We start from the raw sequence: 27,525 nt of genomic DNA on the forward strand, positions 1-27,525 counted from the left end.
TATTTCAGATTTCCTGAATGTAACTGGAATTGACTGACTGTGTGTAAGGGCTATCCTCATGTAGTGTTTACCTCTGAAAATGATGGTGGTAAATTTTTTTTATTTTTTTTGCAAATTATGTCCACATTTTATAGGGATAGTAATTTTTGAGTACCTCCGTTTTTGGGTAGCCAACATGAGACCCCTTAAAGGGGCCTGACCTTTTTCAGAAAGTTTTGGGCACCAATCTTCTGATTATCAGGCTTTGAGGTGTCTCAAACTAGGCACCCAGAAATCGAAGCATCCAAAATTTCTAGCCATTTTTAAAAATTTGGGCCTTAGTGAACATCACAAGTGCCAGACATATTTACAGTCCCAAGAGCTTGAGGTTCTTTTGAAGTTATTTCTCTATAGAAGAAAAATACGTGAAAAGCAGCAGTTTAAGCTTGCCCCATCAATATGCCTCTGTCCTGACCTAGAAGGACCCACCTGTAGGGGTGAGAAGATAGTACAGTCTCCAAGCCTGTGACATCATTGCCCTCTCCACTAAGGGGGCTGACTAATGCCAAATTGTGGTAACAATCTTTGTGCTGCTGACACCAATCCTCTACAAACTAGACTGCAAAAACAAGTGAATCAAAGTAAGACTTTAACTGCATGTAAAAAATTACTTCCCATGTCTCCATTTCTTGGGAGCAACTGAAAATATTTTCTTTCAAAACAGATCTCTCGTATTGTCACACACATTTAATGGAAATGAGCCAGCTGTTACAGAGCATGGAAGTTCTCCATAGGACATGTTCAGCACCTGCTATAAATGCCATGCAGGTCAGTGTGTGTGTGTGTGTGTGTATATGTATATATGTGTGTGTGTATATGTATGTGTGTATATGTATATAAACACTCAATCATAAGACGATTTTGTTTATAAGCCGACCCCCGCCCCGATGTATAAGTAAAAATGGAAAATTTTTATGACCCATTCATAAGCGACCCCATAATTCAGGGGTCAGCAAACTTTGGCTCCTGACGGGCCAGGATAGCAACTAGTGGGGAAACTTTTTGCGGGGGAGAAGCTGGGGGTCAGGGGAGTAAGCCCTGTGACCACCCCCCACATGACCACACCCCTAGCCCAGGACCTTCACACTCTCTCCCCATCCCATCCCTTCCCACCTTATCTGGGGAGGATGTCTCTGGCCTGGCTAGAGCTGCTCCGGCGGCCTGGCTAGAGCTGCTCTGGTGGCCTGGGCAGCGCGGCCCTGCAGCTGGTTCGGAGGCTGGGGGGAGAGCAGTGTGGCCAACAGCAGAGAGACTCTGGCCCTGCCTCTTCCCTTCTAGCTCTGCTGGCTGTGCTGCCTCTTCTTGCTCCCTCTCTTGGGGGGAGGGGCTGTGTCCCACCTCTCCCTGTCTATACCCGTTTGTAAGCTGGCCCCCTTTTCTGGGACTTCCCTTTTTTTTACTAAAAAAATTCGGCTTATGAACGAGTATATACTGTGTACTTCATGGAAGTGGGAAGGGTGTCAAGGTGTTGATTCTTCTTAGCAGTATTATTTTATGACACCTACCGTTATTCTTGTTCCCTGTGTTGTTAAAAGGGTGGATCTTTTGAAAGTCCAAAAAAGGAAAAAAGAACTCACAGGAGGTGGCGGTCTAGAGTTATTGGGAAAGACGCTAAAGGAATGTTGCAGGTAACTGGGACAGTCTTTTTCCTGCCCCAACCCAACTTTCTCAAAATACTAACTTACTTATTGATCCTTTCTTGCTGTAGCACTTGTAAGGAAATTGGAATCCTTCTAAATCACGTAATATGTGAGATTGGATTTCACAGTCCTCTGGGACTCAAAATAGTCATTTGAGCAAAATCCTGACAACTTTGACATCCATAGTAAAATTCCCATTCATTTCAAAGTGGCCAAGATTTCACACATGGTCTCAAGTGAGCCTCCATTTCTGGGTCCAGAAGCCATTGCAAATCTTACAGTACTATTTAACTGTCTGTTTACCTAATGTCTTCCACAAATCCATGTTGTTGAGGAGTTGCAAGTTTAAACCATGGTACAACAAAATTCTCTACAACACTCCCCAGACCAAAAATAATGTTTCCACTAAATTTTTGCCACATCTCCAAGTTTGAAACCTTTGAGCATGGTCTCTCCTATTCTGTGGTTTGCCAAATGTATTCACCGGGATCAGCTGGATTGATCAGTCTTCAGCTGTCATTAAGACTGCACCGATCACAACATGTCCACTATTCTTCTCACACTCTTGCCTTTCTTCTCCATGTTCGTCCAAGATGTTTAACTATGTCATCTTCCCATCTTCTTGGAGGCATGCAAAAAACCATTGCTGATCAACAGCTGTTCCTCCCAGGCTGTTGTCTGAGGCCTGATTGTACATTGTCTGCAAAGTAAATGTAAAACTTTGACTTGTCATATTTACCAACTGTAAATTTCCTCCTTGTAGGTACCTACAGTATTTTCTGCCCCCATGCGACTGCATGCTTCCAATCCTAATTTATCTACAATAGATTTTGGGGAAGAGAAAAATTACTCTGATGGCTGTGAAACATCAGAATTTTCTAAAATGCAAGAAGACTTGTGTCACATTGCACATAAAGGTGAGTGAGATTCTGTGTGTTTCTTGTATGGCTATGTGAAGTGTTAGCTAAAATAATAGTGATATATCTGAGGCTGGCTTATGTAAAAATTCTTAAGTCCTGGATAACTTCGCATCCCATTCCCCTGCTTCCCAAGATGTGATAGGCACTGGAATGCGGTGGGCTCAGATCATTAAAATAGTAGCTTAACTATGAATTTTTTTCTTCAAAACTTCAGATTTGGAACCAGAGTATAGTCTGAGCCCTGTCCAAGTCCAGAAAATGTTATGGTTTCACATAATTAGAGCCATGTGCAATGCAAAATGTGTATCCACATCTGATCTGCAATCCATGGCTATAAAGTGAATATTCGCAGATTTGCAGGGCTCTACATATAATACATAAATTGAAACTCATTTTATGTCAACTTTTTTTTTTTAAAGTTGATTCCTTTTAAATTGACTTCGATTTTCCTTTTAGCTGCTTTTCAGTTCATAATACACTCCAGTGGTCTCTTTTGAAGGGCGCAGATCCCCATCAAACCCAGTGACCTCAGGGTAATAAGCCGGTCTAAATGGAGTTGTTGGAATTTTCATTCACTGTTGAATGATGATGGTCTGCCTTTTCCCCCCAATTTTATGTGTAATTGCTCGAGACTCTGTTATCCTGGGAAGAAGCAGTTGTCCTAAGATCAGTTTCTATAAATGCAGCAGTATATTGTACCTGTGTGTATGAGCAAGAGAGTGCCAACTTGCTCGCTCTCTCGTGTGCGTGTTTTCTCTCACTCACGTGTGCACACACAGTATGCATTCAGGGTGATTCTCAGTATTTCAGAGTTAACATTTGTTTGTGATGCAAGGGTTGCTGTGGTAGTAACCTATTTTTAGTGAATACAGAAGAGTAAAATTTCATGGTAAGCAACCAGAGGGCTAGCTCAAGCTGCCACTGAACAGCCTTCTCTGCAAAAACTCTTTTCCATAGCTATACTTTGCTAACGTGAAATAGCTAGTCTCTCTCTCCCTCCCATCTACCATCACAACCCTAGCAGTATCTTTTTATTTGGCGGAGGGTAAGGAAAGTCTTTGTAAGTATCTGGCAGGCTTTTATGAACAGAAAATTAAATAACTTTTTTTGAAGTGTTCCACCATTAATAAGGACATCTCACAGAAAACCCACTTTTCCCTGGCCATGCTGCAGTGTTATCATAAATATTCCTCATTTGTTTTTCCCCTGTGGTGGAGGTATGTTTTAGATACTGTACTTACATAAGTGAACTCTCTCTCACCATTGAGCTTTGCAAAATCAAATGGGGTCATAATTAGATATGTTTTTATTTGGTGCTACTGCATTTTAAAAGATGTTTTAAGAATCTTCTTCCTTGAGATAATCGGGGCAGAAATATTGCCCTCTTAGAAATAAAAATATGCATCATGGCTATAGGCTTTATGCTAGAAACCCAATTGCTAGACCTGTGTGGGTTTTTTTTGTTTTGTTTTTTTTGTTTTGTTTTTTTTGCTGGAGTGATTGTTGGCTCAGTGTCATTTAATACCCTTTTTTATGAAGGGTATGTAACACTTTTATGTTAATGCTGCTTTATTTCACACTGCCTCATCTATACTTCTGCAATAGGAAAATAATGTTTTGAGTGGAGGAGAGGATTTTTAACATCAAACAGAATCATCTCAGGCACACTGCGCATATGCTAAGAAGATTGCTCTGGTATATCTCACGGGGGTTGGAAATCAGATTTTGCACAGTGCTGTTAGAACACTACATTCCATTTCTTTCCATGTGAAAAGTTATTCCTCTGCTCTTAATTACCACTGTAAAATTACAAGTGGTATTTCATAAATGGCTTCCATAGGCTTTGCACTGCATATGACACACAAAGTAATTAGAATTATTACTGGGGTATCTTCTCTACGTCGTAACTATAGGCAAAGATTTTTCAAGTTAGGCACCTAAAACCATTAGTCCCTTTTGTAAATCTTGAGTGCAAGTCTCTTGGACCCAGTACCTGAGTCTGATCCCTTGGTTTTAACTCAAAAAACGCACTGACAGCATAGTCAGAGCTGGCTGGACAGCACTGTAGGTTTCCTCCCAGTAGGGGCTGAGCGTACAGCATTCTGTTTTGATGGTCACTGGGAACTGTGAATGTCCATCCCCTTTTATGATCAAGCCCTTTTAGAGCTATTTTTTTCACTGCAGTGTAAACCTGGGCTCTTACTTATGTGTTGCCCCAACATCTCTCCCATCCACACCCCTGATCTGAGTTGGTGTTTTATACCACCAGCTAACTGGTCCAGCCAGTGGTATAGGCCTGGGTTAAGCTTTCACTTGGGATGGTAACCTGTCCACTTTTCAGTGAGGACACAGGCTAAGCCAGTCAGGAACTGATTTTTCTCCAATGCCTCCCACAGTTTCTCCCCCCCCCCCACCCTATATGCCCAGAAGGACAGACAAGTTCTCCTACAATTCACTGAGCAGTTTAATGTATTGCAGTGCTCAGAACCATGGGATGTGTGCCCAGAAGTCCTAGTGATGCATACAGATGAGTGCAGCACCAGTCTTGACTCAGTAACTTAAGTACAACTTTGCATTGTGACCACTCTCACCTGAGCTAGGCTGACCCGGGTGCCGATTGCCCACGCTGACTCTGCAGTGGTGACGTACCCTTGATAGAGCTAGTTTCTTTCCTCTCCATTTATCTTTTCCTTTGGCTCTGTCATCCTCACTTCTCTCAAATCTTAGGCCCCCACTTCCTCTGTGAGCATGTGAATGCAGTGTTGCCAACTCTTACACTTTTGTTGCAAGTCTCATGAAATTTGGTCCTACCATAAATCCCCAGCTCCTGGAGTCAAATGAATGCTGTAATTCTCATGCAGTATTTTTAACAAGTTTCTAGCCAATGCAGTTGAAAAGAAGCTTGAAAAAAATTAACCCGTGTACCCTCAAACAGAAGGCAAATAAAAGGATACTACTTGAAGTCTTATGCTTGTTAAGCTGTTCTCATTAAATTTTGGGGCCTGCTCATGATTTGTGAACACTTGAGGTTAGCAACACAGGGGTAGGAATGGAAATAGAAGTGTGAAGTTTGCATAGCATGCAAGTTACCTACTAAACAAATTCAATATCTTGTCATTTGGTCCATTTAGTTCTTGTAACTTAAATTGAAATATCCCCACACCGATAAATACAGCATGGCCCAACACCAAAGAGCCCTGTTCATGAACAAACTAATAGCCTGTCCACAGTTGGATTGTTTCCCCTGTGAATCAGTTAGCCCAGGTTAGCGTGTCTCCTTGAATTTTTCCACTGGAAATGTTACTTCTTCAAGGAACGTAGGATAGATCCTCAAGTGTTTGGAGACTAAATCCATACTGAGAAAGGGAAGCAAGTTAATGTAGTACTTGCAGTTACAATGCTACCATTTATAATAAAGAATCATAATACTTTGACTCTGAAAATACAGGAGCACAGAGCATTTGGCATCTAATAAATACTTAATTTGCAATATTGTGGAAATTGCAGATCCTTCAATATTAGGCCTTCTACCCAGGCAATTTTGCCAGCCAGCTGGCTGATGGCGGGAACCCCAGCCATCCCAGGCAGCTGACGGCCAAGGCTCCCGTTGTCAACCCCATGCATTGACTGTAATATACTTGCAGCAAAATGTCTGGTTATCAAAAAAATTAGCAGGCATAACATAACATTTTGAGGATTTTTATTGTTCCAGCAAATTTAAAAAAAAAAAAAAAAAGTGTCTTCTAGTTTTTGCAAATTACCACAATTAATAAAGGTCCATTATTACTTTACTTTTTCTATGTCTTGTCCGTAACTCAGCAGCAATTATTTGACAATAATCCAATTCAAGTAGAGCCTTAATAATGAGCATTTTTCCTAGTAAAAAACCAGGTCTTAACCTTGGGTAACCTTGCCTATCTTTAGTGCTCTGTCCCCACAAGTCTTGTTTGTCACTGTATAAGCTGCATTGAAATGTTTCACAACTTGCTATACAACTGGTGGCATTTTTTCTAACTGTTTTTTAAAAAAAATATTTTTAGCTTACTTCACCTTAAAGTCGGCTTTTAGTACAATCTCAGTTGAAAGAGAGAAACTGAAGCAGCTGCTGGAACATGATGCAGCCTCATCTCCATCTGCACAAATAGCTGGGTTGAAGAATGCCTTATCATCCGTAAGTAATATGTCAAGCTCAGTGAAATTCAGAGGGATTGGTTATAACTGTTCATAGGATCTCTCATTCTTCAGTATCTTGGGTTATATTTGTATCTTATTAATACTAAAGCAAACAAACTATATATTTGGTGTTTCATATAATCCACTTATTCCAAATCTTGGAGGTGTGGATGTGCCCTCAAATCAACAGGACATTACTGTGAAGAGTTAATCTATCAATCGTGTATTTTATTAAATATTGGAAATATTCTGTTGAATCAGAGCTGCTGTTTGAGAGTGATCCAGAGTTACTGTTTTCTCTAATTTGGTGCTTCATATTATACTAACAATATAAATGGCTGTTGGAAACTGCATAACCCGATTGATCATAGCTGTGAAATTATTCATAATCCTAGCTGTGAAATTAGGAAGCCGTGTGGCATTATAAACAGAACGGTCAGAGAGCAGACTCTAATTTTAGAATTTCTATTTTATTTTTACCACCAAGGTGTGGGGAGGTTTGTATTACAGCAGTCAGGCATTGCACAACATGCTTTGGCCTAAAGTCATTTCTTGGCCAGCTGAAGCCTTTGGCTGCCCCTGCTAAACGAATTGAAATGCAACTAAAAACAGTAGTTCTGCTTTCTCTGACGCTTGTTTATAATTTTGCATTGATCAACTTTCTTCACTGGATTCTGGTGAAGAAGAGGCTGCTATAAAATACAACCCCTGGACTGGCACCAGCCTAGTCTCAAGCAGTCACTTTGAGATTCCCACTCCCAAGACTGTTGATCAAACTCCTGAGATTCGCAGTGGTTGATCTTCAGAGAAGGGGGAGTTGTCATTACCACTCTTCTAGATTGTAGTCTAGATTGTTATCTTGCAGTCTTCTGGTTAGAGACAGTGGTGACTCTGCGTGGGTGAACTGATAGAACTGGGTGCATAGCTAGAGTTCGCATAGGTGATAACTACCATTCGCATTCCAGAATCTCTGTTTATGGAAAGAATTTCTAGCTCATAGCATCTCTACTAGTCCAACTTTTAGCTGCTTCCTCTCTCCACAGAAACCAGAGGCAGCTGAAGCTTCTTGCATGCCAGCTGTGTTCATTTGACCACACCTTTCTGTTTGGCTCCCATGAGGCCTGCTTCTGACAGCTAGATAGGTCACAGCTGTACAAGCTGTCTTTGTCCAGAATTATTTTCTTACTACTTTAAAATCTGTAAGGTGTGGGGGGGGAATGCTTAGTTTAGGCACGCTGCGCAGAGTGAACAATCAGTTGAGTGTGTAATCTTTTCCCAAAAGGCTAAATATTGATCTTCAGCTGCTTCCTCTTGTATTTCCCTGTGAAACACTCTCTACCAGCTCCCATCCCCTGCTGTTGCATAATAGGGCTAAAAAAAGGAATGCGGCACCGAAAAGAGTGCTCCGTCTGAAGTTCCACACTCCTCAGCTCAGAATCCACTGAGACCTGTTCTCAGCCTGTAAAGCCAGAGAAAGTGATGCTACAGCAGTAACCTGGTCATCCCATGCAGCAGGGAATGTTCAGGAAGAAGCCAGGTGCTTCCTTTGCAGGCATTTGGAAGAGTGGATGTACAGATCAAGAGCGCAGCAGTTATGATCCAAGTACCAAAACTCTTCCTGGCTAAGACCTGCTTGCTTCTAAAGAGAGCACCAGCCAAAATCCCCACAGTCCTTACCAAGATGTTTAAAGGGATTTCTGGACAGCCTGAGCTAAGTGCTCAGAGTCATAGGCTCTGAAGGTGATCAGACAGATTTAAAGAGAGAGAATTCACTTCTACTTTCTTCCTGGCTCTGGAGAGAGGGAGGCTGAAAGACAAACTCACTCCTACCTTAAATCCTGTAAAAGGCACTCCGCTCGCAAACAAAAGGTACTCTCTTCTGCAGAGAAGGCAATAATCCTGTCCTTCACAAACAAACCAAGAAGAGCAAATAATCAAAGAGAAATCCCTCTCCTTGGGCTGAACGCTACAGGAAGGACAACGTTCTGCAGCAGACCATGAAAATCAGGAAGAGGATACATAGCTACGGTGTCAGTTCTTTTTCTTCCTGTCCCTTGCTTATGTGACACACTAGACTAGTAGTAGCTAGTGCTGTATATCCAGCCAGTTGAAGGGGAAAGATAAATACCTACCTTCTGAATTCAAACTTGTTGATTCTTGGTGGTGTCTGTGCTGTCTTCCCTCCTCCATTTCTTCCCAACCCCCCCCCCAAATCATGAATAGATCAGAGAAGGAATTTCTTGGTGGGAAAGGAAGGAGATGAATAAACAAGGGAGGTTTCTGAAATCCAAGATCAAGGGGGGAAAAAATCTGGTCCAGATCCTGAAAGAAGACTCAGTGATGGTTTCCGTAGCTGGGGCCATGGTGCTCCCATCAGAAGGTGATTTTTCTTTCTAGTAAACATACTCACGCAAGAACTGAAAATATGCTTTTTAAGGACTCCTGAGGCCTTCATCATCTGACATCTACTTGCTTTGCAAGAGTGGTGGTGTACTGGTGAAATCATCTAAAAAATACAGACCTCTCATCAACCCAGAAGATTTTTTTTGCCCTTCTATGGATAATGTCCGTGTCCAAATTTTTTCATAAGACACTAAATATATGCAGTGTTTTTCACCCCCAGGGCTGTGGTCTGCAAAACAGTGGTTAGGGGAGGCTACTGTGGCTGAGACCATGGACATCAGAGACTCACTGAAAAAGCCAATCATTATTCCTGTAAGCTTGCAGATGAAAGGTGGTTTGCCTGGTGGTCATTTCCATAATAGGGTTGTCAGGAATTCAGCTGCACCTGTTCCTGGATGAGATACTGGAAAGAGCCAGCTATCTCCAGGAAACACTGGAGAAAGTGTTGGCAGGGAATATAGAAACATGCAAATGACCCTTGGCTCTTAGAATAATTTGACAAAGGAAATATTTCAAACCCAGTTATAGAAAGCAGTCTTTTGGCTGTATTCCTAGCAGAGATTCCCCCAGAAAATGTTTGGTATCCAATAATGAAAATCCTGGAACAAGAACACCAGAGGCTGATGCGGTCTTTCCCCCTCCTCCTGCTGACTAAAAAATGCTGCGCAGTAACTGGAGAATATGACTGAGGTTAAACACAGAATTGAGGGTATTTCTTTGTGATCCAGCTGGACAGCCTCAACAATAAACACCTGGGTCTTAGATATTTTGTGGCAAGGATATGTGCTAGACCTCCTCCCAGCTCCCTCTCCATACTTCACTCAGCCCTGACAAACATCAAACTTTCCAAAAGATAGATGGCCTCTACTCCTCTCAGGCCATAGAACCCATCTGATCAGAAGAGTCTCCTGGCACTGCTCCACCTTCTTCATATGGGAAGAGACCCAGGAGAGTGATGGTTATACTAAACCCCCAATACCTTATTAAGTGGATAAAGAAATCCAGATTCAAAATAGGAAACTGCAAGATCAGCAGTAACTGCAGAATCCCAAGGGACTATTACCTTGCTCCAGGGGACCTGGCAGAAGCATTTCCAGTTTTCAGGGAGGTCATTATGAGATTCTGTTTCTCATACAGATTAGACCTATACCTGTACAAAACCCCAAAGGCTTCATGAAGCTACTGAGGGGCAGACAGTAATGAATTTTTGCCAGGGCAGCATCCCGGCACACCTCAGTTTGCTGAATTAGTTATGAATATAAAAAACTTGCTTGAGCCCCAGCACCTCTTTCATTACAAATTAAGCACTGGTGGCAGTCATTATTAAGCTGACATTGTCAGGCCCCTGCTCTATCAATTTCAGGATGAATCAAATCTGTTCAAGAATCTAGGGAACCAACAGCCAAAGCCTTAATTGTTCTCTCGGAGTACTGTATCCACACAAACCTGAAGTCAGGACACTAAAAGAGACTATCCAGCCTCAGAATGGAAATAGACACCACAGGAGGCCTCATAATACTTAGACCAAGAGAGGAAGGGTTAATCAGACTCCAGAATCAGATCATTCAGCTTCCCCAAAAGATCAGTTGTCAGACATCTCTCAAAATGTTGGTATCTGTGATGATGGAAGCTTCTTCTACACCATTGCAATCATCTCTGTGCATCCAGTTCCCAAAAGGATCACAACCATTAAACCAGGTAAGTATCAGCCACCGGGGTTGGGAGGTCTCGGGCAACATCACATATATGCAGAGGCCACCTAGCTATCCATGTCTACATTCACCACACATTATGCAGCTGATATACAGTCTTCCACATTTTGACAGTGAGTGTGTCCAATAGGCAGTCCATACATATGCTCCTTAAAATGACTTTATTTTTTGGGTTGCACTAATATATAGAATATATGCTTTCGTTATCTGAGCCTGCTCTATCTTATTACTTAGTTTGTTACTCCCCAGACAGGTCAGGGCTAGTGGAAATGCTAAGAACTAGAACTGAATGTTCTTAACTGAAAACTTCCTTTCTGGGGAATGGTGTGTCCACTAGTCACACCCACTTAGATTACACTGTAGACTTCACATTTTATCTGGCATTGATGCTCCCCTTGAAAGCCCTCAAAACCAATTTTATATACACCTTCTACCTTGATATAACGCCGTCCTTGGGAGCCAAAAAATCTTACTGTGTTATAGGTGAAACCGTGTTATATTGAACTTGCTTTGATCCACCAGAGTGTGCAGCCCCCGCCCCCGGAGCACTGCTTTACCGCGTTATATCGGGTGGTGTTATATTGAGGTAGCGGTGTAGTTAGTTATTTAAATGTTCTATGTGCCGTTTAAGGGAAAGTTTATTAGTGAAGTTGTTTAAAGCTTTTTGTAAGTTCAGCTTGAAAAGCACTCATTTGGGAGCTAACCAGGGCCATGGCCAAAAGGTGTGGTTGCCAGGTATTGAGTTTCAATGGCATCCAGTTTCTGCAGTGAAAGCACACACTCAGAAGTCATGACTAATGAAGGCTCTATTACCAGAAGTGTAAATATCAGGAAGGAAATGTTTCACACTGCCTCTGCAAACCTTTTAATGTTTCCTTCCTAAAATTAATAACTCAACTTGTTTATTCCCTCACCATTTCATACTTGTCAGGGTCTTAGGCACCTGGTATAAGGGTTTTTTGTTTTTGTTTGTTTGAGGCATCCTGACTGAAACAAGTGAACTAGCCTCCCCTTCTGTTTTACTTCAGTAGTTTAAAACTACCAACTCATCTTTAAATGTAAAGAAAACATTCCCATTTGATAGTGTTATCATGCTATATAAGCAGTTTCTTTTCAGATCCCTTTGGATAATAGATCATCTTTGTATTATTATTTATTTATTTATTTGAAGAGATCTGCTTCTGAAATGGAGTATAGAATGGGGCATTCCGTTATCACTGTGATGGAGAAATTTGTGTTTTAACTGTTAGTGAAAACTAATTTCAAAAATGAAATACTGTATATATATTTTCAAAATGTTTGGTAATAAAATAATTGCACTAAACAAAGTCACAGTATCTTTCTCAGTTTGAGGAAGACAGAGCTACTCCCATTCACTTCATCATCCTGTTTGATCTTGCGCAAACTACATGAACAAAACCTAATGTTGTTGAATTTAGGTGTTAAAATATGAAAAGTGCCTTTCCTTACTTTCACTTCTGTTCCCCAGTGTTCCAGCCATGCTGCCAATGGAACTGTCCCTCTGCCATCACTAGAGTTCTTTCTTGGAGAAACACGCTTGGCCTCTGGTGCATAAGGGCTGTCCTGTGCTCTGTAACACTGCTTGCTCCATCCCTGCCCAAGTAGCGTAGTTTTTATAACCCACAGGTTGAGATGCAGCAGAAGGAAGCTGATTTGGGGCAGTTTTATAGGAGCAAAGCCAACTGTATGGCTGCTCTGAGGATGACTTTTAGGAAAAGTGCCAGTAGTCTGGATGAGCTGTCAGTGATGCAGTGGCAAGTGAAGGGAAGTGTTTTATGTCGGGCTGAAAGGGAAATGCATGTTTCTAATTGCACAGCTTTATAGTTCTGGGGAAAATAGTTTGAGTTAACAGTGCGTGATTAGAGAGGATAGGTTGTAGAGGGGGATAGAGGAAGAGACCTCAAAGGGAAAAATAACCCATAAAATAACATCTAAACTTTTAAAAACCAGCATATAACCTCTGGTGGCCTAAGATTTCCCATCTCCCCATTCGGTTTCTTTGAAACCCCCCCTCCCAAAACCCACCAAAAAAACCAAACAACTCGTGTTTGAGAGAGGAGCGATGTCTGAAGCATTTGTGATCTACTAAATGCAGGATCAAGAACAGGTCATGTATCTAGTGACTTTCTTTTTTCTGCTTCATTCAAAGTTTTCTTCTGCCCCTTTTACACAATGAAGCCACTGTCTACATTAGCTAAGAAAACTTTATAGCCCCATATTTTTTGTTAAATGTTCCAGGCCATAGCACAAAACACAGATCTTAAAGACCGGTTACGCAGAATACATGCCGAGTCTATGCTCCTTGATTCAGCAGCTAATGCAAAATCAAGTCCCGATTTGGTGAAGGTGGGTATGGATTTCCTGTTTCAGTGGTGTCTTTTGCTGCAAACCCTTATACTTAGACTGTTGCATAGCTGTGTACTGTCCCGTTCCTTTGTTCCCCATACAGTGAGTTGTATTAGCAAAAGGAGCTCCTCTTCCCTCATGCGTGTGGCTCACATGGTGTTGTATTGTGCAGTATTAATTTAGAACAGTTTTCCTAAACACTTCCATTGCTTTTTGGTGGCAGGTCCTTTGTTCTCCTTCTGTTACTTCCCCTTTGCCTTAGGCATGCGCAAAGTCACCCCATCATTCTATCTGGCATTATTTTCTCTCAAAGCTGTCTGTCTGTTTTCCTTGATCAATCTCATGTTCCCTAGTTGCTACTGATACCTGTGTAGCAGCTTTAACACAGAATCCAAATAATTTTAGAAGGGGAAGGGTAACTTTACTGTAAAATACATTAAGTATTGTGCTTTGAATTTGTTTTGACTCCTTGTTAGTACAGAACATCAGCTGCCAGGGTGTTTCATTAAGGGCTAGTTATATTTTTTAAAAAGTGCTAATAACATGCAAAAATAGGTCATTCTTTAAAAAAAAGAATAAATGAGATATTTGAGCAGTTTTAGCAATTTAGTTGTCCATGTATGTAGCTAGGATGTCCCCTACATGTCTCAAATGTCACTTATAAATCAAAATGTTACCCCTTGAAGGAAACAGAGTGTGCGCATGTGTGTTCATGTTCTGTTTCTGGTGGATTTCCTAAATGTTAAATCAAAGAAATTTCTGTAGTGATTGTATAATAAATGTCTCATTAGAAGTTGAATGGGAGATTGCATTTTGTTTCATGTCCTCTGTAATGTATTAATTTCCTCTTTTTTTTAAGACATTTATTTCATCATTCAGTCGGTTCAATTGTCTTGGTATAATATACTGTTTGAGCTGGATTTTGGTCACACTTGTAGATTTTAAAGTGTAATTGATTGTGCTAGTGGCCTTTGCTTTTTATCCCCCTGAGAATTTGAACAGTGTTTCAAAAATGTATAATAGCTCTTCTGGATAGTCGCTTATCTCAGACCAACTCCTAGTCTTGAAAAGATTTTCTTCTTAATACATAAAAGGCCTTGCCATGACAATGGGTCAGTGCTGAAGCAATGTATGTACCATGCAATAGATGCCTAAATACATAAGAAGAAAAAAAAACCAAACAATGTTTCATTCACAAACTGTCCATAACTTGGCTCAGGCTTTATCCTAGTTAGCTCAAGGAGCAGGGCACTTACACTGGACCTGTTTCATTCTAATGAAATGTGTTCTGGAAGACACTGTTAGAACAGTGAACTCTAGAGCAGTGGGAGTGGTGAGAAAGGGCCACTGTACAAAATTTGGTTTTAAGTGTACTCAAGGATATTATTACTTTGCCATTCTAAGCTTCCTGTGTCACTTTTCAGGATAAATCTAATTTATATGGAGGGTGCTAATTGATATTATCATGCTGAAAAGTATTGAATTTTCACAGCATGGGCAACTTTATTCATCCTAACTATCTTGATGCCGGAAATTGGCAGGATATCTGACTTAAGCTTCAGTTGCACTCTGGCCATGGTTATACACCTCTACCCTGATATAACACGAATTTGGATACAACACGGTAAAGCAGTGCTTCAGGGGGGCGGGGCTGCACACTCCAGCGGATCAAAGCAAGTTCGATATAACGTGGTTTCACCTATAACGCAGCAACGAGCTACAACGAGTCAGGAAAAAGATCTTGGAGTCATCGTGGATAGTTCTCTGAAGATGTCCATGCAGTGTGCAGAGGCGGTCAAAAAAGCAAACAGGATGTTAGGAATCATTAAAAAGGGGATAGAGAATAAGACTGAGAATATATTATTGCCCTTATATAAATCCATGGTACGCCCACATCTTGAATACTGTGTACAGATGTGGTCTCCTCACCTCAAAGATATTCTAGCACTAGAAAAGGTTCAGAAAAGGGCAACTAAAATGATTAGGGGTTTGGAGAGGGTCCCATATAAAGAAAGGTTAAAGAGGCTAGGACTCTTCAGCTTGGTAAAGAGGAGACTAAGGGGGGATATGATAGAGGTATATAAAATTCTTCACGCAGCGCACAGTCAACGTGAGGAACTCCTTACCTGAGGAGGTTGTGAAGGCTAGGACTATAACAGTGTTTAAAAGAAAACTGGATAACCACCATTAATTTAAGTCCATAAATGGCTATTAGCCAGGACGGTTAAAGAATGGTGTCCCTAGCCTCTATTTGTCAGAGGATGGAGATGGATGGCAGGAGAGTGATCACTTGATCATTGCCTGTTAGGTTCACTCCCTCTGGGGCTCCTGGCATTGGCCACTGTCGGTAGACAGATACTGGGCTAGATGGACCTTTGGTCTAACCTGGTACGGCTGTTCTTATGTAACATTTTTTGACTCCCGAGGACAGTGTTATATCACGGTAGAGATGTACTCCAGAAATGTGCCACTTATTTTTACTTGGACTGTATGGTGTCACTGGGTTTTGACTCAGTGACAGCTTCTCTATGCTCTCTACACTCTCCAGTATAATCCTGGCACTTTGGTAACAAATTATGATGATAGATCCTGTAGAAATCAAACTAGTGGAGTGGGGGGGCTAGTTCCTCAAGGTTTAGGGTAAAAGTTTAGTTTGTCCATATAGCAGCTCATGACTTTACTTCATAAGACTCCAAGATGAGCAATAAAGTAAAGAAGAGAAAATAAAACTCCAACATAGTAAATTGTAAGAAACTACCATATTCTCAGATGGGACTAATTAGTTCATATTGTTGCTTTTTAATATTGTTTCCAGTCATATACGCAGTCCCAGGAACAACAGTTATCCTAGTTTTCCTGTAAGACATTGATTATCAGATACCTTTCTCCTCCTGACAAAGGAGAAGATTATGAAGCTTTAACTATTGTGAAGTTATACCCTTTTTTTCCTATTTATCACAATTGTATAAGTAAAATCTGTGCTGTTTTTGGTATGTTAGTTCACTGATATTGTACAGAATTTCATAGTACAGTAGAATCTTATTGACTGGCATAAGCTCCCGTGGCAACACACCTCAATTAAGCAATCCTCCAAATTCATCAGAACATCATGGATATGTGGCACTAGTGCACTTCACGTTCTTAATGCATTGCTTTAAAAATATAAAGCACTAAAACATTCTATTAAATGTAAGAGATTTGATTATTAGAACAAAATAGGGAAGCTGCAGAATGAAAACTTCATGCTGTCAGACCCCTGGAAACTATTGCAAATATGTCTGCAAATAACACTGGGCTAGTCAGTGCTTTTTATCCTCAAAAGGAGGATCAGCTCAAAAGAAACTAAGTAAGTATGGGGAGTTAATGGAGTATAGCAGTGAAGTTTGGGCAAGCAGTACAGGGTTGGTAGCTGGAAACAGATTTGGCATCATCCAGAGGAGTGGAACCACCTCAAAAGAACACGGATTGTGGAGGTGGACAATGAAGATGGGGTGCGGGGAGGGAAAAAGGGAGAAAGAGAAGTGATGGTGGATACCTGAAGTGTAGGTAACAATCCGAAATAAGAAAATGGTGCATAAAGAAAAAGAAACGAATCCACTGAGTGCAAATGAAAGTGAATACAGAGAAGCAAAGCAAGCAGGCAGTGAAGGCCAAAGACTGTGCCCTAGACAGCCTGTAAAATGAGCTTGTAAACTACCTGCAGTTGGCTGGCAAAAGGACTATTGTAGCATTGAAAAAATGAGATTCAGAGGGAAGGAGGATGGTGCTGCAACACCATTTGTAAATGATGACTATGGGAGACTGCTAGTAACACCTGAACAGGCAAAGGAGAGGTGGAAACAATACTCTGAGTCTTTCTGAAATGAGGCAACCCGCTTTCAGGTGGAGTTGCCCATATGTGAGCCTAATGTGGTGCCTGAGCCTGACATAACGGAGGAAGAGGTGCGAAATGCAGTCCAGAAAATAAAGAACGGTAAAGCAGTGGGACCTGATGAGGTGACTGTGGACCTGGTGAAAATCTTGGGTTAGAGAGAGGCATAAAATAGATGAGCAGAATGGCTAAAACAGTCTGGGAAGAAACGAGATTTCCCCTAAGATTGGTGCAAGTCTATCTTGATCCCAATACATACGAAGGGAAGCATCTGTGAATGTGGAAACTATTATGGATTAAAGTTATTGCTGCATGGGATGAAGGTACTGGAGCATATCTTAGATGCTAAGATTAGGAGAGTGGTGGAAGCCATCCTCATACAAGGACAGTTCAGCTTTAGGAAAGGATGAGGAACCACAGATGCCATTTTTGTCATTCCACAAGTGATAGAGAAGGGGCTAGAGTACCAACAGGATCGCTTCTGGGCTTCTATAGACCTAGAAAAGGCACCTGATAAAGTGGACAGAAGGATGCTCGTACCAGTGCTGAGGAAATATGGAGTTTCTGATCATTTAATAACTATGGTGCATGCATGATGATCCAAACATGTTTTGGAACAAGCTCCTTTTGAAGTGAAAGTTGGACTGCATCAGGGGTTGACCCCTCAGTCTGCTCGTGTTTACCATATTGATGGACTACATCAGCAAAAGCATCCCAGTGGGAAAAGATGAGAAGCTACTTTATGCAAATGATGCATCAATAAGGGCGTCCTCAAAATAAGACCATGGGGAAATAGTAAACTGTTGGTATGACCAGCTAAGCAGTCATGCTCACTTCCATCCCATGCCTAAGACTGAAGTTACTTGGATCAATAAAGTGCCACAGGGAAACTGGATATAGAGTTTAATGGAGTACCATTAAACCAAACTGGCCAATTCAAGTACCTTGGCGGCTGTGTTACAGGAGATGGCAAGCTTGAACGTGAGATACAGTCCAGACTGGAGAGTGCTGGCTCATGAATGACAAGCACATGCCACTGAGACTAAAAGCCTAATTGTATAGAACAGTGGTGTGCCGTGCAGTGCTACATGATTCAGAAGCATGGGTTGTAAAGAGATGGCAGGGCCAATTGCTACAGGTGTTTTGAAATGAGATATTTTCACGCAATAAAGAGTCACACAAAGAGAGAGTGACTTCTATCCTAATGCTTTCATTTCACAAAGTCTGTGATGTGGCTGACAGAATCCAGGGAGCACAACTTTGCTGGTTTGGATACATATTGATGGTGAATGAAGAGGACCCGGGGAAGATAGCATAGCAGGAGAGGGAAGTAGGAAAAGAGACTGAGGAAGCAATGGTTGAATTGCATCAAAGAAGGTGGTAATCATTGGTGTTGAACATTGGTGTTGCCTTGGTCAGACGAAGGTGGTAGATACTTACAACACAGCTCGGCCCTGGATGATGGAATAAGGGGGAGATGTGTGCTATTTATCTTGTGCTCAGTCACTAACACTCATTGCACTGGGTGTATTTCCTGACAGTTATGTAAGCGGGGGCAGCCATTTATTAGGCTACCAGTTAGTTAAGTAGGTTCTACTATATTGGATCTTACAATAATCATAGGTATATGCAGAATGAAACTTGAGGGCAGTAACATGCTCAGCGAGCCACTTTGTCCTTCTCCCCAATAGCTGTGGAGGTGCTGAGAACAAGGACACTTGTTCCTACCCACTTCTTTTCCCTCTCTATACCCAGTAAATAGTCTAAAATAATGAGTCTCTTGGTGCTTCTCCTGCCATCGCTAGCCTGCCAATAGCGTCACTGTGCCAAGTACACAAAGACTGTTTAAGACTTGCTGTGGTACAAGACAATCAAATCCCCATTATAATGTATAAATTCTGCTATGAATCCCACAGCAAAGGCTATTTCCTTTAAGTAGCCTTGGTAATATGATATTCTTCATTAACGGGGTGCTGCACATGAAGACTGGGTGTAGTACTACCGCTGCGTAAGTGGCCTAGCAGCCGAAAGAGAGCTAGGAAAGAGAGACCTTCAATTAGAATACTTTTTGGCTCCTGTAAATCTTTGTATGCCAATGCACTGAACATTTTGTGTTTAAACAAGGCTTAGGCGGAAATAAATGACTAATTTGCAGAGGCTAGGGGAGAGTCTGTTACATTTAGTGTCACGTCCATTACAATCGGCCAGAAGTTTTTGGAGACGATGGCCTAGATCTGCCAGGTGGAGATGCTGACATATGGCTACAACATGTGCAAGCATGGATTGGGCAGCGGTTGTGATAGCAGGCTGCATGACTGGGTAGGGCTAGTTGCTGGCGCCCCCTGTGGCTGGTTTCTAGTGCACTTGAGAATAAAATGAAGAGTTCCCAGAGGTAAAGGTCCTGGGATTTTGGTGATGGAGCTTGGGTTCATGTAATAGGGTGAGACCTTGTGGGCTGAGGTCCCCACCTTGCTGCAAAGTCCCTCCTCCTTGTGGTATGGAGGCTGCTAGGACTCAGAGAGCTGCCTCCTGAGGGGGGGGGGAGAAGGGGGAGGGAAGGCTGAGGAGAGAGCCACCCCACATTGTGGGTTATATGGTAAGGAGCCCTGTAACCCCTGCACTGGAACCAATTAAGTGCCTGCTATAGGAGAGTCTGGGTGATGGTTGGCTAGTGCCCCTCCCCGGTGTTAAAGTTTAATAAAAGTTGTGGCCTGCTGCTTAATTCCATGCATATGTCTGTCCCCATTTGCTGTTGTGTCCCCATCAATAAACAGGGAGTTTTTGTATGCTTTCCTTTCATGGGGAAGCTATGTACGCACATACATTTAGCTAAACATATCACTTGACTGTTGTAACATTTTAACAGCTGTTCTTGGCGGGGGGGGGGAATGCATATGCAAGAGCAGTAACTAATTCTGCAAAATACACATTACTGAGCTTCACTTTGTCATTTGTGTGTCTGATTCTTCTTCTGCACTTCGTAGCTTGTCCCCTCTCTGCAATGCATGCTTCCTACAGTAAACTGTGCAGGGTGCATGCGTTCATCTGTGGCAACATTTAAAGCCCTCTCTCTGAGTCATGTATCTGTTGGTTTGTACCTGCATGTGCACATTGCTAATTACCATACTTTTCCCTAAAAGCCGTTTATTTTAAACAGGAAAATGCAAGAGAAGGAAGTCGGAGCCTGGTTCACCAGCTCTCCAATGAAAGTAGGCTGTCTGTCACGGACTCGATCTCAGAGTTTTTTGATGCTCAAGAAGTCCTTCTGTCTGCAAGTTCTTCAGAAAACGAGGTCTGAGCACAAATATCGGACTCTCTCTCTGATGTAGCTTATTTCAACATATTTAACCTTTTATCTTTCTGCATGGTAATTGCAAACTTGCTGATCTACCACAAATGAAATATTTTGGAGGATTTCAAAGTCACATACTTTGAATTGTTTGCTACTCTTAAAAAAAATAAAGTATAAGGGAGGTGGCTGAAGAGGGAAAACAGGCAATGTAGCTTGCACGCCTGATTTTAAAATAGAAAGTATAAGGAATGTAGTTTTGCAGCATCTGTCTTGAGTCGTCCTACAAGAGCTGCAAGAAATGTTATCAAACGATTGTGCATTTGTACTTTTTTTTTTTTTTCTTGCGGCACTTGTAGGTTGACCTATGGCAGATGCTACTTTGCAGCATGCAATTTTAAACTTTTTCTGTTTCATGAAATCAACTTTTTGGAATAAGACCAGATTTCAAGAAAGGCCTCTCTAAATTTTCAGGATCAAAGAAAACAAGCTTTGCCTTCAATAAAATAATTTAGTAGTGATTTATGAAATCTTTTTAGTGATGGATCTTTGATCTGCACACCTATTTGTATTGTATAGAAGCAACAGGCAAGCCTAACAACACAGAAACAGTGCAAACAATACAGATCTTTCTTCCATTAATTTCACAAATGATCATAACAGTTGTCAGGAGTAGCATATTGCAAACTTATTTATATATATAAATGTACGTTGTTTCCTTCCCGCCAGGTATCGGATGATGACTCATATGCCAGTGATATAAGTGATAACATCTCTGAGGATAACCTAAGTAACGACATTGAGAATGAAAGGCAAACTTTGGGTAAGATTTGTTTTGTTGTATCCTATTCTGAGAAGAGGCATTTTCTTACCAGAAATCACTCTGGTATCACAGATTTCAAGATGTAGACATTGGCTAGTTTTTGCTTTTCTTTTAAGATTTGAACAGTTTTTGGAGTAGTGTAGTTTGGGTACTCTTTGTGCAGTCAATTGTGCCCTGATCATCTTAAGGTCTGAGGATTGCTGTGTATCAGCACAGACACTTGTCTGCTGTCTGTGTCACCTCTCCGCAGAGACCTGCAGCTGCTCCCACGCTTCTTTTCATGACCTTGGGACCCTATGGAGTAGCTAACTCCAGAAGAGCTATCTCTTCTTCACTGAAAGGCAGATATTTTCTCATCACTCTGGATCTTCAGTACGAACTTGTCCCCTTACATATCATTCAAATCCAAAGAATAGTTATGGTTAACAAAATGCAGCTTTTGTTACGTGAGAATAACTCTACACTGATCGGCCTGGTGTGTGACCATAATACTTTCCTCTTTTTGGTTTTGTCTACACTAGCACATACGTCGGCAAAACCTTTGTCGGAAAGTGGTGTGAAAAAATACAACCCTGATTGACATGAATTTCTCTCTCACTCTCTCTCTCTCACACTCTCACACACACACACACACACACACACACACACACACACACACACACACACACACACACACACACTGTGAACAGCACTATGTCATCGGGAAAGCATCTCCCGCCAACATAGCTACCGCTGCTCATTGGGGGTGGTTTAATTAGGCCAGTGGGAGAGCTTTCTACTCCCAGCATAGAGTGGCTACACAGGAGACCTTACAGCAACGCAGCTGCAGGAGTACAGATATATCGCTCTAAGGTCTGTAGTGTAGACGTAGCCTTTGTGTTTTCTCCTGATTGCACTGGTAATGATTGTGTTTAGGGCAGTCGATTTTAATCACAGTTAACTCACATGATTAACTCAAAAAAATTAAGCTCAGTTTTAATTGCACTGTTAACCAATAGAATACAATTGAAATTTATTAAATATTTTGGATGTTTCTCTGTTTTCACATATATTGTATTCTGTGTTGTAGTTGAAATCAAATTGTATATTTTTATTTGTAAAAATGAGAGAGTATTTTTCAGTTCACCTCATACAAGTACTGTAGTGCATTTTTTGTCCTGAAAGTGCAATTTACAAATGTAGATTTTTTTTGTTACATTGTTTTGTTTTTGAGTGCAGTTATGTAAATTTTTCTTGTTCAGTCCTACTACTTCTTGTTCAGCCAATCGCTAAGAGAAACAAGTTTGTTTGCATTTTTAGGAGATAATGCTGCCCTCTTCTTATTTACAATGAGAACAGCCATTTGCATGGCACTTTTGTAGCTGGCATTTCAAGGTATTTACGTGTCAGGTATACGAAACATTCGTATGCTCCTTCATGCTTCGGATGCCATTCCAGAGGACATGCTTCTATGCTGATGAGGCTCATTTAAAAAAAATGTGTTAATTAAATTTGTGACTGAACTCCTTGGGGGAGAATTGTATGTCACCTGCTCTGTTTTACCTGCATTCTGCCATATATTTCATGTTATAGCAGTCTTGGCTGATGACCCAACCCATGTTGTTCATTTTAAGGACACTTTCACTGCAGATTTCACAAACACAAAGAAGGTACCAGTGTGAGATTTCTAAAAATAGCTACAGCACTCAACCCAAGGTTTAAGAACCTGAAGTGCCTTCCAAAATCTGAGAGGGATGAGGTGTGGAGCATGCTTTCAGAAGTCTTCAAAGAGCAACACTCCAATGCAGAAACTACAGAATCTGAAGCACCAAGAAAGAAAATCAACCTTCTGCTGGTTGCATCTGACTCAGATAATGAAAAATGAGCGTAGGTCGGTCCGCACTGCTTTGGATGGTTATCGAGCAGAACCCGTTATCAGCATGGACACATGTCCTCGGGAATAGTGGTTGAAGCATGAACGGACATATGAATCTTTAGCACATCTGGCATGTAAATATCTTGTGATGCCGGCTACAACAGTGCCGTCAGAATGCCTATTCTCACTTTCAGGTAACATTGTAAACGAGGCAGGCAGCATTATCTCCTGCAAATGTAAACAAACTTTTGTCTGAGCAATTGGCTGAACAAGAAGTAGGACCGAGTGGACTTGCAGGATCTAAAATCTTACATTGTTTTATTTTTGGATTCAGGTTTTTTTGGTACATAATTCTACATTTGTAAGCTCATCTTTCATGATAGAGATTGCGCTACAGCAGGGGTTCTTAAACTGGGGATCGGGACCCTTCAGGGGGTCGTGAGGTTATTACATGGGGGTCACGAACTGTTAGCCTCCACCCCAATCCTGCTTTGCACCCAACATTTATAGTGGTGTTAAATTTCTAAAAGTGTTTTTAATTTATAAGGGGGGGGGGGGTCGCACTCAGAGGCTTGCTATGTGAAAGGGGTCACCAGTACAAAAGTTTGAGAACCACTGCACTACAGTACTTGTATTAGGTGAATTGAAAAATACTATTTATTTTGATTTTTTACAGTGCAAATACTTGTGATTAAAAAATAAACATAAAATGAGCACTGTACACTTTGTAGTCTGTGTTGTAATTGAAATCAGTATATTTGAAAATGTAGAAAACATCCAAACATATTGAAATAAATGGTATTCTGTTTAACAGTGTGATTAATTGCACGATTAATTGCAATTATTTTTTTAATCATTTGACAGCCCTAATTGTGTTCATTTAAGTAGCTTGCTGATTGCATGGGGGGCCTTGCATTTTTCGTTCAAAATGATGCTTTTTAAAAAAGAGAATGGGAAGAAATGCCTAAAACCAAAATCATATAAATATGCTTTTCTCTTTTCCTGAACCATGGAAAGCTGCACTAAGGGGTTACTATTTGGTTACAAGGGTTAGAGGTTGGAACTATAACTTTTGTGCATGCCGAGTTCCTGGTTCCCTGTTCTCCCTCTGCCACTTCAGCTTAAATCAAGATTGGATGTCTTTTTAGAAGATATGCTTTTAGCTGAACCAGAAGTTATGGGGTTGATACAAGAGACACTTGGTGAATTCAGTGGCCTATGTTCTGCAGGAGATCAGACTAGCTGATCATAATTGTCCCATCTGGTCTTAAAATCTAGCTCTCAAGACAGCTCAGCATGTCCGTTATCTCCTTCACTGTGTAGCAAAACCATCTGTTACAGCTCTAGAAAACCATCACCAAACTTTAGGAATGTACATTTGAAAAGTTAGACATTGAAAGAAGCTTCCTGAGTATCCCAGGTACTCAACACCCACAACTCTAAATGGAAACCAGCAGCCACTGAAAAATCTGCACTTCTGGAAATAGAACATTGTATGTAGGCACCCAAAGTATAGATGTAAGTGCCCAACTGAAAAAGCTAGCCTTGGTGTCAAGCCTCCATTAGCATGGTTAGACTATACATCTGCTGTTTATCTCAGATTATGTATGCCCTGATGTATTTACAGTTGTCTATATTGCTTTATATAGGCCACATCCTTGACTTCCATGGAGCTACAACAATTTACACCAGCTGAGGATGTAGCCCAAACTGTTTAGTTCAGTTGATTAGTCCTTGCTATGCAATCTGAGGATTTCAAAGGGTGTGACAGCATCCCATTTTCAAAGAGCTGTTTTGAACCAGAATACATTTTTAGCACTTTTGTTGCCTATTCAAAGGATATCACCTCCCTGCTGGAGTCTAGGAAAACAGTTTCCCTTTGGGCTGAGTCTTTTTTTTTTTTTTTTTTGGATGTTAATTGTCTTCCTCCCCCATGGGAAGCGTCTGAGTCAACCTCTTTCTGAAAGGGAAGTCATACAAGTATGTTAATTGTTTCCTTACCCCAGGTGGGCTCTCAAATTCTGGATGCTTGCAGTTTTTTATGCAAACTAGCATTATGACGGATTGCATGTAGGCAGGAAAATAATATGCAATAAATTTATAATTCACCTATTGTGTGGTGTTTGTCATAGCTACCGTGCAGGGATGAGAGTTCAAACTTAGTCCTTCATTCTTGGGTAATCAGCGTCTGGGAGAAATGCAGAGGCAGAGTGTTCTGTGCAGCACTGTGACTTTGTGTGCACTGACAATTTTCTGGAAATTCACTGATGCCCTTAGAACAGTGCTGGCAAAGTTGGCAGCAATAGCTTAGTCCCAGCCAGGTGCCACTTTTCTACAGTGTCATTTTTGGCATGCTCTAAGCAGTTAAACAATGTAATGTAGATGGCCACTATTATTTTTACCACCATCTCACCATTGCAGGCACCAGTGGAGTTTTACTGGTGTTAGTACAAAGTGGGGAAACATTTTAAAAATGGACTGACTCTATCTTCCTGGGCAACACTTCTCTGGCTATTTCAGGCAAAATGTAGACAGGCTACGGAGGCAGTGGTATCCATCCCTCTGTGAGTGGGACATGGCCTCGAAGACTCATGTGGGGAAGACAACATGGAAAAGGAGGAAATGATGTACTAAGGCAGCCCCCAAATGTCCCAGGATCAGAGATGGGCACTGTAGAAACACACAGACACTGTTCAGGGAGATTGAAAATAAGATGGCAAGATAGTGGGAGGGGTGAGAGGAGGATATACTTGATGGCTTAGACAAATAGGATGAGGGTATAGCTAAGTTAAGTAATCTACTCGGGCCAGTTCATTTTGTGACACACCCCTGGGCTAAGGCTTATCCCTGTGGTGGGGCTTTATTTTAAATCTATCTCAAGTTGTTTACTATAAAACTTGGAACTATTTATTGTGCCCAGATTGCTCTGACACCAACACAGAGCTCAGCCATTCTCTTGGATGTGCGAGTTACCCTTTTGAATGTCTAGTAAACTCATAGCCCTCCTATGGCCTTCTCCAGCACATAGGTGTCGTGAAGCTAAATTCAGTAGTGTTTGTGAGGTATTTGGGTACATGGATGAGCATCATGGAAAAGCCTGCCAACAAATATCTAGTGTTTGCCTACAGCAACAGATTTTTCTTGATATGAGGAGTCCATCAAATCAGCATAAAGAGATGAAGGGGGAGGTAGTTTCACACTTGGGTTCTGTAAAGCACACTTTTGTCTTCTGAAAAGAATGTCAGCTTAATTGAAGATCTGTCAGGAAGGCGTTTTTATGTTACTTAAATGTACATGAATCCGTCTCTTGTAAAACAAGATAGTTCTAATATATGCTCTGTAGAGGTGTAAATTCTAAGAGCCCGTGGATATGTCTACACTGCACTAAAACACCGGTGGCTGGGCTATGGCAAGTGACTCGGACTCGCGGGGCTTGGGTTGCGAGGCTATAAAATTGCAGTGTAGACATTCGGGCTCAGGGATTCTCCCTTCTCCTGGGGTCCCATAGCCTGGGTTCCAGCCCAAGCCCAAATGTCTACATTGTAATTATATAGCCCTGCAGGCCTAGCCCCACGACCCAAGTCAGCTGACGTGGGCCATCAGCAAGTGTTTTATTGCTGTGTAGACGTACTCTTAGGCTTTTCCAGAGCACCTCAAGGGATTCTTTTCAAGCATTTATGCTTCATGTATATCTCAGTAAAACTTGCTCGGTTTAAAACCTTGTTTTAAATTATCAGTATACAGCAGATATCTTCAAACCACAAGTCAATATTTGAGTCAGATGGGGAGTGAAGCGTTGTCTGAAAGATAAGGAAATTGCTGATGCTTTAATACATCCATAGTGTTTTCAAGAGATGATACTGTAAGAAAACAATGAATTGCTTAATGTGCTCCTGGGATTTCCTTCCAGATTGCATTCCTGAAAGTGGGATGGGAAGCCATTCCAAGCGGAGAACGTGTTTGCCGGCTCCATGTCCTAACACCAGTAACATCAGTCTATGGAATATCCTGAGAAACAATATAGGGAAGGATCTCTCCAAGGTGGCCATGCCTGTTGAGTTAAATGAGCCACTTAACACTCTTCAGCGACTTTGTGAAGAACTGGAATACAGCGAACTACTGGATAAAGCAGCACGTACCCCGAATTCATTTGAAAGGATGGTAAAAACAAAGAAACAAAAAAAACCTTTCCAATACTGAGCAACATGAGATGTAACTGAAACAGAACACAATGGATTTTCTTAAGCCTAAGAAACCAGAAATTACTTTTTCATTTCTTGTGCTTACAGCTCAGAGGGGCAGGTTTTTAAAAGAAAACATAACTAGCTCCTGTGATCTGTTTGACGTAATTTCCATTTTCGTAACAGAGTAGCCATTCTCAGGTATCTGATTCTCCTGCAAATTTAGTTAAGGGAGAAGCTTAGTTCTGGTCT

At 41.3% G+C, this 27,525-nt stretch overlaps 1 protein-coding gene across 3 annotated transcripts in view; it reads left to right on the forward strand.

Moving 5' to 3' along the window:
- Positions 1-27,525, forward strand: part of OSBPL3 (oxysterol binding protein like 3) — a 127,758-nt gene that overhangs the window by 77,201 nt on the left and 23,032 nt on the right. For 2 of the 3 annotated variants that reach the window (XM_045006192.1, XM_045006194.1), the window contains exons 8-15: positions 704-807; positions 1,575-1,667; positions 2,443-2,596; positions 6,640-6,770; positions 13,147-13,254; positions 20,283-20,417; positions 21,144-21,237; positions 27,003-27,253. In XM_045006192.1, the coding sequence (XP_044862127.1) occupies positions 704-807; positions 1,575-1,667; positions 2,443-2,596; positions 6,640-6,770; positions 13,147-13,254; positions 20,283-20,417; positions 21,144-21,237; positions 27,003-27,253 (1,070 nt within the window). The remainder of the gene's footprint in view (positions 1-703; positions 808-1,574; positions 1,668-2,442; positions 2,597-6,639; positions 6,771-13,146; positions 13,255-20,282; positions 20,418-21,143; positions 21,238-27,002; positions 27,254-27,525) is intronic. The other variant, XM_045006195.1, reaches the window with a different exon arrangement.

Source organism: Mauremys mutica, chromosome 2 (genome assembly GCF_020497125.1).
Source record: "Mauremys mutica isolate MM-2020 ecotype Southern chromosome 2, ASM2049712v1, whole genome shotgun sequence".
Classification (NCBI taxonomy): domain Eukaryota; kingdom Metazoa; phylum Chordata; order Testudines; family Geoemydidae; genus Mauremys; species Mauremys mutica.